We start from the raw sequence: 13,282 nt of genomic DNA, 5'->3' as shown, positions 1-13,282 counted from the left end.
TTGATAAAGCTGTTTGTTGATTGTTTAAATCTTCAGTTGATTTCATCTAAAGCTGTGGCTGAAGTCAATTGTATTTCTTGTGTTTGTCTTGTTTCTCTTTTCTTCAGTGATTCTTCTCGTTAACAGCAGCTGTTGATCATTGTCTGAATTCACTCATTAGTTTTCATTCTCTGTTAGGTGGACTATATTAGTAAACTCATGTAGGGAATAGTGAATGAGGGTGTAGGGTGTGATTTGAAACACAGCCCCTGAGTGTCGACTTTGAACGTTGTTAATTTATGATATATATCAGCAGGCTACCTTCTCAAAAATGATGAATATTACCCAGAATGCACTGTTTTACTGAAAAACAGTATGTTACTGTCGAAATTTGGCCGTTTTTTTACAGCGATTTTTAACAGTGTAGCCTGCTGCTATATATCGTAAATTAACAACGTTCAAAGTCGACACTCAGCGGCTGTGTTTCAAATCACACCCTACATCCTCATTCACTATTCCCTACATGAGTTTACTAATATAGTCCACCTGACAGAGAGAATGAACACTAATGAGTGAATTCAGACACTGATCAACAGCTGCTGTTAATGAGTAGAATCACTGAAGAAAAGAGAAACAAGACAAACACAAGAAATACAACTGACTTCAGCCACAGCCTTAGATGAAATCAACTGAAGATTTAAACAATCAACAAACAGCTTTACCAACTTCACACATTACTAACCAGACTGACTTTATTTCTGTCAGATCAGAGAACAGAGATCAAAAGATCTTATTGAGAATTAAAGAGATTTAGATGATAATGTTACTGTTTCGTTTAGCGTCACCATTGTGGAGATCAGTGTTTGCTTTAGTTGGGCTCCTGACCATTGACTTTTACACTTTATATTTTGTTTTATTGCTGTATTTGTATCTTTATGATGCATCTGTTACAGCAGTATTAATTTTGATAGTCAAGTGATTATGGTTGTTTCTAACAGGCATGATCTACTAGACTGACTTAAAGTGTTGCTATAATAATCAAATATTAATTTGGTGTTGAAATATTTGAGAGAATGACACTTCAATTTTGTAAGATTGAAAAGTAGTGTGATAACCAATATTTATGGATTTAACGACTAGTTTTAGTTAAAAAGTATTTCGGGCAGCAGTCCCCACAACACTCAAAGAGAGAAATCAACAATCAGCATATGAATCTCAACAATGGTGACAATCAAAAGGTTCATGATGCAATGCATGCTGGGTACCAGCACAGGATAAAACTCATCCATGATTCCCAGCATGCATTGCGGCATGAATAAATTATGCCCCTGAATTGTTCACTTATTTTCTTGAATTCTTATGTGCTTATAATTTTGCATTTGTTTTAAGTTTTAGTAGCATGTGTTGTGATGTTCAGAACTGATCTGTTCATTTATTTTGTGGATTGTCACCATTGTTGTGATTCATACGCTGATTCTTGATATTTCTGTCTAAATTTCAGCAAAGGTTTTTTTTTATTTATTATGAGTGACATTTTCTTAACAGTCTTTCATAACTTATGGCTCAGCAGTGTTCCTTCTCATGCTGTAGTATCAATATTCAATAAGAGAAGAGACACGGGATTAGATCAGAAATAATAGTATTTGTTCTTGTCAATCTATAAACAACAATATCTGATTTATTTTCTTCTGTGTACTTTTGTTTTGCTATAACAGGTTCCAAAGGCGCATTGTTACAGCATGAAAAAAAAAAAAAAAAAACCTTAGTTGTTGAAAAGTCACGTTCAAGAGCCCAACTAAAGTAAACACTGATCTCCATCCTGGTAGTGAAAAAAACACCTAAACCTATTTAACTCTCCATAAATTCTTCTGTAGACATCTGACAGAAATAAAGTCAGTCTGGTTAGTAATGTGAATCTGGTGAAGCTGTTTTAGGAGTTGTTTAATCAGATCTTGAGAGATTTGATGTATTCTTTTATTCAGTTGATTTCTTCTAAGGCTGTGGCTGAAGTCATTTGTAGTTCTTGTGTTTCTCTTTCCTTCAGTGATTCTGCAGGTGTTTATCACTAATGCTCAATCATCAATTAATCACCGAATTATCTCATTAACTTCACTGATTCAGTGTTACTCTAACACTCTGTAGTGTGCACACATTATAAGTGTTCATTTAAAACTGAGGATTTTCTTGTGGGGTTTAAAGGGTTAAAGATTGAAGATGAAGAAAAAACATAATGAAACATAATTTAACAGTAGGGCTGCACGATTAATCGCATGCGATTGTCATGCGTGTCTCATCAGTAAAGATGGTTCTGTGATTAGCGGTAAATGTCCATCAGCTGCTTTCAAATGGAGCGGCACCTAATATACAGAGCCGTAGATCGTTGACAAGCTACGCAATATCGCGTTCATAACCGCATGCGATTAATCTGCGATTATGAACGTGATATTGCACAGCTTGTCAGTGAATTACGGCTTCCCATCACAATAGATGTGGGACTGACATTGCTCAGAAGTCAGATGTTGGTTGAAAGTGAAAACCCAACCTCTGTTTGGTGTCAAACTCTAGCGTAAATACTCCAAAAACATGACAATCTTCACTTATTATAAACAAGATTTATTTCTGTCATAAATGTAAAAAAGTTCTTATTGAGATTAACAGAGATGTTTATTGAAAATTATAGTTTAGTTTGATGTCACCATTATGCTGATCAGTACTTAGGAAGTATGACTCTTTTCAGTGTTAGCGTTCATTTTGCTGCTGTAATTATATCTGTTACAGCAAAAACATTGAGAAAAAGATGTCATTAGATAATGTTGGTTACTGGCTGATATTAAAAATGTCTTAATGTAACAATCTGATCAACTGATTTTACCAGGAGTCTGTTCTACGCTATTAATTTAACATTAGTGACTATAGCAGATGTGTTGCAATACACAGGGTCCTGACAATTTATGTCATTTTGTTTTTATCTGATCTTTTAAACTACATTGTTTTAGTATCACTTCAAACCTTAGGATGCTTAGACATACAGAGACCTTAATAATTAGTGTAAGAATCTCAACAATGGTGACATGCTTCATGCCGCAATGCATTCTGGGTGCTACGGATGAGTTTTGCATGATGTACCCAGAATACATTGCAGCATAAAGCATGTCACCATTGTTGAGATTCATACACTGAATCTTGATGTTTGTGTGACAAATTGTTTTTAAATCTTTGAAATTATCTGCTTTAAATTCAACTGGGTGTCAGGCTGTTGACCATCGAGTCACTTTAATAAATAATACTTAACTAACACCACACAGTACCTTGGGTGAAACAAGTAATCAGACATATCAATCATCAGCAAGCAAACAGCACCATTGAACCACATATTTGTTTGCTGTTTTAGCCACAATAAAGATGACAGCAGCTAAAAAACAACACCGACAAGTCAAGTGTCAAATTGCACAACTAAAGCCAACACTTACCAGCATTATGGTGACATCAAACGAAGCTATTACTTTTAAACAGACATCAACATCCACATCTAAACATCCACTTAAATCTTAATTAGAATGTTAGGGAATAATGTTCTAATAATGTTATTGATAAACATTTGTAGAATGTTTTTAGAGAACGTTATCCTATCTTTTGAGAGAATGTTCTGGGAACAAAAATAAAACTACCCGCTAAAAACATTGTTAGAACAATCCATGGGAATGTTCTTAGAACATTTTAGAACAAAAAAAATTCTAGCTGGGAAGTGCCGCTCCATTTGAAACCAGGTGGTGGACATTTACCGCTAATCACAGAACCGGCTTTACTGACAAAGACACGCATGACAATCGCATGCGATTAATCGTGCAGCCCTATGAAGTACTTAACACAGAGATCATCACTGTATCAGCGACTCCACATTTACTGCCTTTATATAAAGCAGCAGAAAATCAGAATTTGTGGCTCATCATTGACTGAAGCACCGGCTCTACTCTCCAGCACAATGGTGAACAACAAAACTACATTAAACTAAACGATCTCTCTTGTGCAAACACACATTAATACAGTCAAGTTCAGTATTTACTCTCATTATCAGTGTATGACTTTGCCTAATTTTTTTTCTATGGATGTTCACAAATATTTTAGTTAAATTAACTTTTTTTTCATTTGGTAAATCTGACGTTTACATTTTACAGTATATTACTGTTTTTCCTTGACTTGACGGCAAAAAACTGTAGAAAAACACTTTTTTTTGCTGGCAACCATTAATTTACGGCAAGAAACAGTAGAAAAACAGTTATTTACTGGCAGCAGGGGTGCCAGTAAATAACTGTTTTTCTACAGTTTGTTTCCTGTAAATTAATTACAGTTTATTACTGTTAAATTATGTTTCATTCTGTTTTTTCTTCATCTTAAATCTTTAACCCTTTAAACCCCACAAGAAAATCCTCAGTTTTAAATGAACACTTATAATGTGTGCACACTACAGAGTGTTAGAGTAACACTGAATCAGTGAAGTTAATGAGATAATTCTGTGATTAATTGATGATTGAGCATAAGTGATAAACACCTGCAGAATCACTGAAGGAAAGAGAAACACAAGAACTACAAATGACTTCAGCCACAGCCTTAGATGAAATCAACTGAATAAAAGAATACATCAAATCTCTCAAAATCTGATTAAACAACTCATAAAACAGCTTCACCAGATTCACATTACTAACCAGACTGACTTTATTTCTGTCAGATGTCTACAGAAGAACTTATGGAGAGTTAAATAGGTTTAGGTGTTTTTTCACTACCATGATGGAGATCAGTGTTTACTTTAGTTGGGCTCTTGAACGTGATTTTTCAACAAATAAGGTTTTTTTTTTCATGCTGTAACAATGCGCCTTTGGAACTTGTTATAGCAAAACAAAAATACACAGAAGAAAAAATATCTGATGTTGTTGTTTATAGATTGACAAGAACAAATACTATTATTTCTGATCTAATCCCGTGTCTTTTCTCTTATTGAATATTGATACTACAGCATGAGAAGGAACACTGCTGAGCCATAAGTTATGAAAGACTGTTAAGAAAATTTCACTCATAATAATAAAAAAAAAACCTTTGCTGAAATTTAGACAGAAACATCAAGAATCAGCGTATGAATCACAACAATGGTGACAATCCACAAAATAAATGAACATCAATTCTGAACATCACAACACATGCTACTAAAACTTAAAACAAATGCAAAATTATAAGCACATAAGAATTCAAGAAAATAAGTGAACAATTCAGGGGCATAATTTATTCATGCCGCAATGCATGCTGGGAATCATGGATGAGTTTTATCCTGTGCTGGTACCCAGCATGCATTGCATCATGAACCTTTTGATTGTCACCATTGTTGAGATTCATATGCTGATTGTTGATTTCTCTCTTTGAGTGTTGTGGGGATTGCTGCCCGAAATACTTTTTAACTAAAACTAGTCGTTAAATCCATAAATACTGGTTATCACACTACTTTTCAATCTTACAAAATTGAAGTGTCATTCACTCAAATATTTCAACACCAAATTAATATTTGATTATTATAGTAACACTTAAAAATTAATACTGCTGTAACAGATGCATCATAAAGATACAAATACAGCAATAAAACAAAATTTAAAGTGCAAAAGTCAATGGTCAGGAGCCCAACTAAAGCAAACACTGATCTCCACAATGGTGACGCTAAACAAAACAGTAACATTATCATCTAAATCTCTTTAATTCTCAATAAGATCTTTTGATCTCTGTTCTCTGATTGGCAGAAATAAAGTCAGTCTGGTTAGTAATGTGTGAAGTTGGTGAAGCTGTTTGTTGATCATTTAAATCTTCAGTTGATTTCATCTAAGGCTGTGGCTGAAGTCAGTTGTATTTCATGTGTTTGTCTTGTTATGTTTTTTTTTTTTCTTCAGTGATTCTACTCATTAACAGCAGCTGTTGATCAGTGTCTGAATTCACTCATTAGTGTTCATTCTCTCTGTCAGGTGGACTATATTAGTAAACTCATGTAGGGAATAGTGAATGAGGGTGTAGGGTGTGATTTGAAACACAGCCGCTGAGTGTCGACTTTGAACGTTGTTAATTTACGATATATAGCAGCAGGCTACTTCTCGAAAACGATGAATATTACCCAGAATGCACTGTTTTAATGAAAAACAGTATTTTACTGTCGAAATTTGGCCGTTTTTTACAGCGATTTTTAACAGTGTATATCCAGCGCTTCTTGAAAACTATCACTGTAAAATATTGTGCCGTTAAATAACAGTAATTTACTGGCAGCAGGGGTACCAGTAAAGTACTGTTAATTTACAGCTCTCAACCATTAATTTACCACTCTTAATTGTTTACAGTATTTTACCATAAATTGTACCATGGAAATTAACTCCACTCCCACTGCTTCAAACAGTTCGAGTTTAAAAGCTAGCATTCCTACGATGTTAGTACTATGAACTTATTTGATTTTAGTCCACTGAGAAGGAATATTTCTTAACATAAAACTGCAAACACTTAATGTGTAATAGTTAAGTAACTAAATGCATGACTTTTACTCAAATCACTGCATCTCACATGTATGTGCTGAAATACTTAACACAGAGATCACCACTGTATCAGTAGAATCCAAATTTACTGTCTTTATATAAAACAGAAACAGATCAGAATTTATGGCTCATCATTGACTGAAGCACGGACTCTACTCTCCAGCACAATGGTGAACAACAAAACTGCATTAAACAAACATATCTCTCTTGTGCAAACAAACATTAATACAGTTGAGTTCAGTATTTACTCTCATTATCCGTGTATGACTTTGCATACATTTTTTTGAATGGATGTTCACACATATTTTAGTTTAATAAACTTTTTTTTTCATTTGGTAAATCTGACATTTACATTTTACAGTATATTACTGGTTTTCCTTTACTTAACGGCAATAAACTGTAGAAAAACACTTTTTTGCTGGCAACCATTATTTTACGGCAACAAACTGTAGAAAAACAGTTATTTACTGGCAGCAGGGGTGGCAGCAGGGGTGCCAGTAAATAACTGTTTTTCTACAGTTTGTTTCCTGTAAATTAATTACAGATTATTACTGTTAAATTATGTTACATGCTGTTTTTTCTTCATCTTAAATCTTTAACCCTTTAAACCCCACAACAAAATCCTCAGTTTTAAGTGAACACTTATAATGTGTACACACTACAGAGTGTTTGAGTAACACTGAATCAGTGAAGTTAATGAGATAATTTTGTGATTAACTGATGATTGAGCGTTAGTGATGAACACCTGCTATTAACAAACAGAATCACTAAAGGAAAGAGAAACACAAGAACTACAAATGACTTCAGCCACAGCCTTAAATTCATCAAATCTCTCAAGATCTGATTAAACAACTCCTAAAACAGTTTCACCAGATTCACATTACTAACCAGACTGACTTTATTTCTGTCAGATGTCTACAGAAGATCTTATTGCGAGTTAAATAGGTTTTTAAGTTAAGTAAAAACTTTTTTTTTCACTACCATAATGGAGATCAGTGTTTACTTTAGTTGGGCTCTTGAACGTGACTTTTCAGCATCTAAGGTTTTTTTTTTTTTTTTTTTGCATGTTGTAACAATGTATCTTTAGAACTTGTTATAGCTAGTGGTGGGCAGAGCGAGGCTTCATGAAACACTGAAACAGTTGAAGCAAAGTGCCGTATTTGTTTCGAGGCTTCGAAACTTTACCGACACCCGTCTCCACGGTGACACCTAGTGGCCAATTGCCCATGTTATCTGAAACAACTTTGACAACAAGCCATTTAAAAATATTTTGTTTTCGTTAATGTGGTGATATTTTAAAATCCTATAATAATATCCTATATAATCCTATATCATAATAATAACTAGGTTATTTTGGTCATGAAAAATGAATAAAACAAATAAATCCACAATGGTCTAATTTGTTTTTTTTTTTTTTTTTACGATTTTTATTCAAAAATATTAATTGCTCTGCTGTGGAAGGGCTTAGCCTACTTCTTTTTTTACTGATAATTTCTCCAGCCTTAGAAAAAATCCTCTCACAAGGGACACTTGTTGCTGGCATGCATAGATATTTTTTAGCAAGGACATACAAATGAGGAAAAATCACAGCTCTCTCTTTCCAGTAACTTAGTGGATCATGGGTTCTTGGCAAAAATGCATCTTTTAGGTACTTTTTAACTTCTACTGTGGCATCTGCTGTGGCACTGTGTATCGCCTGGGTTTCATGGATACGACTATCAAAAAGTTCCCATAAACTGTCCTGGGTTTCTGTTGTTGATGTTGTTGTTGATGATGATGATGATGGGCCTGATGTTGACTGTGGCTCTGAATGAAAGTAAAAACAACAATTAGTTACTAAGTCTAAACTGACAGCATATATGAAGTATAAGTCACATAATTATTCAGATGACATAACTCCATAATGTCAGATGAAGAGTGAAACTGCTTACCAGGAGTTGCTGTGTTTGAACGCATCAGCGAAGCACACTCCAGTGTGATCTGCTTTTCAGCCTCCTGGGTTTTGGCAGGATTTCCAAAACCCACATTTTTGAACCTTGGGTCCAGCAGTGTAGCCAGAGCCAAGGCTCTGAATGACTCGTACCCACCACATCTTGAGTGCAGACCTTCTTGCAGGTGTGTGCCTGTTCAAAACACAAGCAAACCATATTGGTTATATTGATAAAAAATAATATGACAGTTGTGGCCAATACATTACATACAGTAGTATGGTCATTGTGGCCTACCTAATTGTGCAGTTGATTCCTGTGCTGATTGGCCTTTTTTCTGCGATAGTTTGTGCTGCAACATCCTGTAAAGTGGTATGAGCTTTGAAGCAGACACTCTCTGTTCCTCTGACAACTCTGTCGTTGCGAGTTTGAAAGGCTGCAGTAGTGACAATGATTCTTGTATAATGTTATACTCAAAACTTGTCAGCGGAGCAGTATCACTGTTTAAATTTGATAGCGCTGCACCCACTGGCTCTCGTTGCTCATACAAGCGCTGCAACATGTCGTAAGTGCTGTTCCATCTTGTGTCCACCTCCTGCATCAGTTTCAGAGCTGGTCTGCCCATCAAGCCCTGCATCTCCACAAGCTTGTCCTTTGCTTTGCAGCTGGATCTAAATAACCCCACTATCTTTCTGGCTTTCTGTCGTATTTCATTGATGAGTGGGGTTTGATCTAGGGCCTTTTTTACAATTAAATTTAAATTGTGGGCAAAACATGGGACATGCCGAAGGTTCAGTAGCTGGGCACTTAAGATCATGTTGGATGCATTATCAGTCACCATACACTAAACTTTGGTGGTTATTCCCCACTCGGCCATTAGCAAAGCTTTAGCCTCCATGAGATGCTGGGCTGTGTGTGTTTGGTAAAACCTCCTTACACCCAGTACAACAGTTGCCAGCTTTGCCTCTGGTGTTATGTAGTGGCAAGTAACACCAAGGTATCCGTCCATATTAATGGAGGACCACATGTCAGCTGTAAGGCTAACAAAATCTGCCTTTTTTAGGTCCTCCATTGTCTTCTCCTTAGAAATGTTGTACCTTTCGGTTACCATCGTTTTAAGTGCCTTCCGGGATGGGAGGACATAGCTTGGATCAAGTTTGTTCACAAAAGCCATGAAACCCTCATCCTCCACGATAGTGAAGGGCTGCAAATCCTTTACCACCATGTCTACAAGAGCCTCATCCAATTCCCTCTGTCTGCCTTTTAAAAGAAAATAAAGATAAAAGATTAAAAGTACTTTCACAAAACTAAATTTCAAAAACAATAAAAGCTTTTTCAAGTTTGGAAAAGTTTATGCTCAGTGTGCAAAGACAGATCAAATACAATATAAAATTACAACAATTAGGAAAACCAAAATGTTGTCTTCAAGCCTATAAAAATATCTATGTAATACAGTGACTAAGTTTGTGAGATGTTACATTTACATATTCAGAGTGAAGCTGTTTTCAACATGATTGGGAGTTTTGGAAAAGATTGACGTTACGTTGTAAGCCTGGTGGACACAAGCCTAAGTCTATTTAAAACTATGGACTTTCTAAACAGTGTTACATGAAGTACATATTATATCAAACAATGTATACCTTGTTTAGATGGCCCAGCAGTGTCAGTAGCAGGCCTAGGTACAGGGGGAATGTTACCATCCTCTGCACACTGCAAAATGGCAGGATGAGTGCTCCTCAAATGGCGCATCATGGATGATGTATTGTTGAAGTAGGCTAGCTGCCTATCACAATACATACATCTCACTTTATTTGGGGTTTCCAAATGGAAATGCTCCCACACCACAGATTTACGGCATCTCTTCTGTGGAGCCTCCATTTCTATCTATTCTATTAATGTCTATATCTATCTATCTATCTATCTATGACTCTATATATTTATGAAAGTATATATATAAATATGAATCTCTCTCTCTCTCTCTCTCTCTCTATATATATATATTAATATATGAATCTATATATAAATATATATATCTATGAATCTATCTATCTATATATATATATGAATCTATCTAAATTCTATATATCTAACTACTGTGCTATCTGTCAATATCTAACTTAGCCTATATAAATGTCTATCCTATATCTATCCTAACTATCTGTCACTGTCTTTAGTTTATCAGTAAATATATTTAACTTAAATGTAACCTAAATATAACTAACTAAATCGCACTATAAATGTCAATAAATCGTAAACGCTATCTCAAAATCTTTCTCCTCTCACAAAAACCCACGAGGTGAAGGTGCATTAACTCCTCTTTTAAACTTTGTGGCAGTTGAGACAGATGTGCGATTGTGTGGTTTGTTCCCGCCCCTGTCAATCAAACGCAGACTCGGCAAGCGTGCCACCTGTCGGTCGAGACACTTATGAAACGCGCAGAAGCTTCGTTTAGCCATAGTCACGTGACATGGGTGTTTTGAATCACAGTTCGGAGCAGTGTTTCGAAACATCTACGCTTCGGGATCTCGACACTGTGTCGAAACGTTAGTTTCGCGTCAGCCATCCCTAGTTATAGCAAAAAAAAGTCAAAAGAAGAAAGAAATCTGGTATTGTTGTTTATAGATTGACAAGAACAAGCATTATTATTTCTGATTAAATCCGGTGTCCCTTCTCTTATTGAATATTGATACTTCAGCAAAATAAGAAACACTGCTGAGGTTTAAGTTATGAAAGACTGTTAAGAAAATTGAACTCATAAAAAAAAAAACCTTTGCAAAAATTTAGACATAAACATCAATAAGCAGCGTATGAATCACAACAATGGTGACAATCCACAAAATAAATAAACAGATAAGTTCTGAACTTCACAAAACATGCTACTAATGCTTAAGACAAAAGCAAAATTATAAGCACATAAGAATTCAAGAAAATAAGTGAACAATTCAGGGGCATAATTTATTCATGCCACAATGCATGCTGGGAGTCATTGATGAGTTTAACCTGCGCTGGTACCCAGCATGCATTGCATCATGAACCTTTTGATTGTCACCATTGTTGAGATTCATATGCTGATTGTTAATGTCTCTCTTTGAGTGTTGCAGACACTGCTGCCCAAAATATTTAAAACTCAAACTGTCATTAAATCCATATGTTCAGATTGTCACATTACTGTTCAAATCTTATAAAATTGAAGAAACAAATAATTGTGTAATTTCAACACCAAATTAATATCTGAGTACTACAGCAACTCTTCAAGTCAGTCTAGCAGATTATGCCTGACAGAAACAGCCATAATTACTTGACTCTCATTATTGCTGTAACAGATGTACCATAAAGATACAAATACAGCAATGAAACAAAATGTGAAGTACAAAAGTCAAGGGTCAGAAGCCCAACTAAAGCAAACACTGATCTCCACAATGGTGACGTCAAACGAAACAGTAACATTATCATCTAATCTCTGTAATTCTCAATAAGATATTTTGATCTCTGATCTCTGATCTCTGATCTGATAGAAATAAAGTCAGTCTGGTTAGTAATGAGTGAAGTTGGTAAAGCTGTTTGTTAATTGTTTAAATCTTCAGTTGATTTCATCTAATGCTGTGGCTGAAGTCAGTTGTAGTTCATGTGTTTGTCTTGTTTTTTTTTTTCTTCAGTGATTCTGCTCGTTAACAAAAGCTGTTCATCAGTGTCTGAATTCACTCATTAGTTTTCATTCTCTCTATCAGGTGGACTATATTAGTAAACTCATGTAGGCAATAGTGAATGAGGGTGTAGGGTGTGATTTGAAACACAGCCGCAGTGTTGACTTTGAACGTTGTTAATTTACGATATATAGCAGCAGGCCGCCTTCTCGAAAATGATGAATATTACCCAGAATGCACTGTTTTAATGAAAAACAGTATGTTACTGTCGAAATTTGGCCGTTTTTTTACAGCGATTTTTAACAGTGACTCATCTTACTGGACCTGTCTGCTGCTTTTGACACTATTAATCACCATATTCTCCTGTCCACCCTCAGAAAGGCATCTCTGGAACCGCACTCCTGTGGGTTAAGTCCTACCTCTCTGACAGATCCTTCAGTGTGTCTTGGAGGGGTGATGTTTCATTGCTACTGGGGTTCCTCAAGGCTCAGTACTTGGACCACTTCTCTTCTGTCAGAGCAAGCCACCCAACTTCTTGTCCAAGCGCTTGTTCTCTCCAGACTGGACTATTGTAATGCTCTCCTGACTCATCCTGCATGTACTGTCAAGCCTCTGCAATTGATCCAAAATGCTAGGGTTGTCTTAAATGAGCCAAAAAAAAGCTCACATTACTCCTCTCCTCATCAGGTTACACTGGCTACCAGTAGCTGCTGGCATCAAATTCAAGGTACTGATGCTTGCCTACAAGACGACCACTGGCATGGCACCAACTTACCTAAACTCACTGGTTAAATCTTATGTGCCCTCCAGAAGTTTGCGCTCTGCAAGTGAACGACGCCTTGTGGTGCCATCCCAAAGTAGTTCAAAATCACTCTCACTGACCTTTTCCTGGACTGTGCCCAGCTGGTGGAATGACCTCCCAATCTCAATTCGTACAGCTTTACTCATTTTCAAGAAACATCTAAAGACTCATCTTTTTCGCCAGCATTTTACCAACTAATACTAACACTTTTCCTTCTTTTCTTGTCTTTTCATTTATAAAAAAAAAAAAAAAACACACACACACAAAAAAAAAACAACACCTGGCTATGTGTTCTGTACTAGACTAACTGAGACTCATGGCACTTGTATACTGTTGTTGTTCTCTTGTTGACCTGACTGCATCTATTGTTCTCAT

General features: G+C 35.8%; 3 protein-coding genes across 4 annotated transcripts in view; 1 reads left to right on the top strand and 2 right to left on the bottom strand.

Moving 5' to 3' along the window:
• LOC113115415 (tyrosine-protein kinase receptor UFO-like) overlaps window positions 1–13,282 on the bottom strand; it is a 1,029,470-nt gene that overhangs the window by 794,373 nt on the left and 221,815 nt on the right. The window lies entirely within an intron of this gene.
• The window catches only part of schip1 (schwannomin interacting protein 1), a 216,892-nt gene that overhangs the window by 57,978 nt on the left and 145,632 nt on the right, over window positions 1–13,282 (top strand). The window lies entirely within an intron of this gene.
• Window positions 8,242–9,316, bottom strand: LOC113115438 (zinc finger BED domain-containing protein 6-like). The gene is made up of 2 exons (XM_026283011.1): window positions 8,759–9,316; window positions 8,242–8,656 (listed from the first exon to the last, which is right to left on the bottom strand). The coding sequence occupies exons 1-2, from the start codon at window positions 9,300–9,302 to the stop codon at window positions 8,376–8,378; spliced, it is 825 nt and encodes a 274-aa protein (XP_026138796.1). The 5' UTR covers window positions 9,303–9,316; the 3' UTR covers window positions 8,242–8,375.

Source organism: Carassius auratus, chromosome 15, assembly GCF_003368295.1.
Source record: "Carassius auratus strain Wakin chromosome 15, ASM336829v1, whole genome shotgun sequence".
Lineage (NCBI taxonomy): Eukaryota > Metazoa > Chordata > Actinopteri > Cypriniformes > Cyprinidae > Carassius > Carassius auratus.
The sequence above is the reverse complement of the archived record's forward strand: the minus strand, read 5'-3'. Positions and strand labels throughout refer to the sequence as shown.

Bases quoted from the DNA above. Each gene is read 5' to 3' on its own strand.
- LOC113115438 (XM_026283011.1), bottom strand. From the start codon at position 9,302: ATGGTGACTGATAATGCATCCAACATGATCTTAAGTGCCCAGCTACTG. The intron at 8,657-8,758 runs GTAGGCCACAAT...TGTTTTGAACAG, and splicing joins GGAATCAACTGCACAATTAG to GCACACACCTGCAAGAAGGT.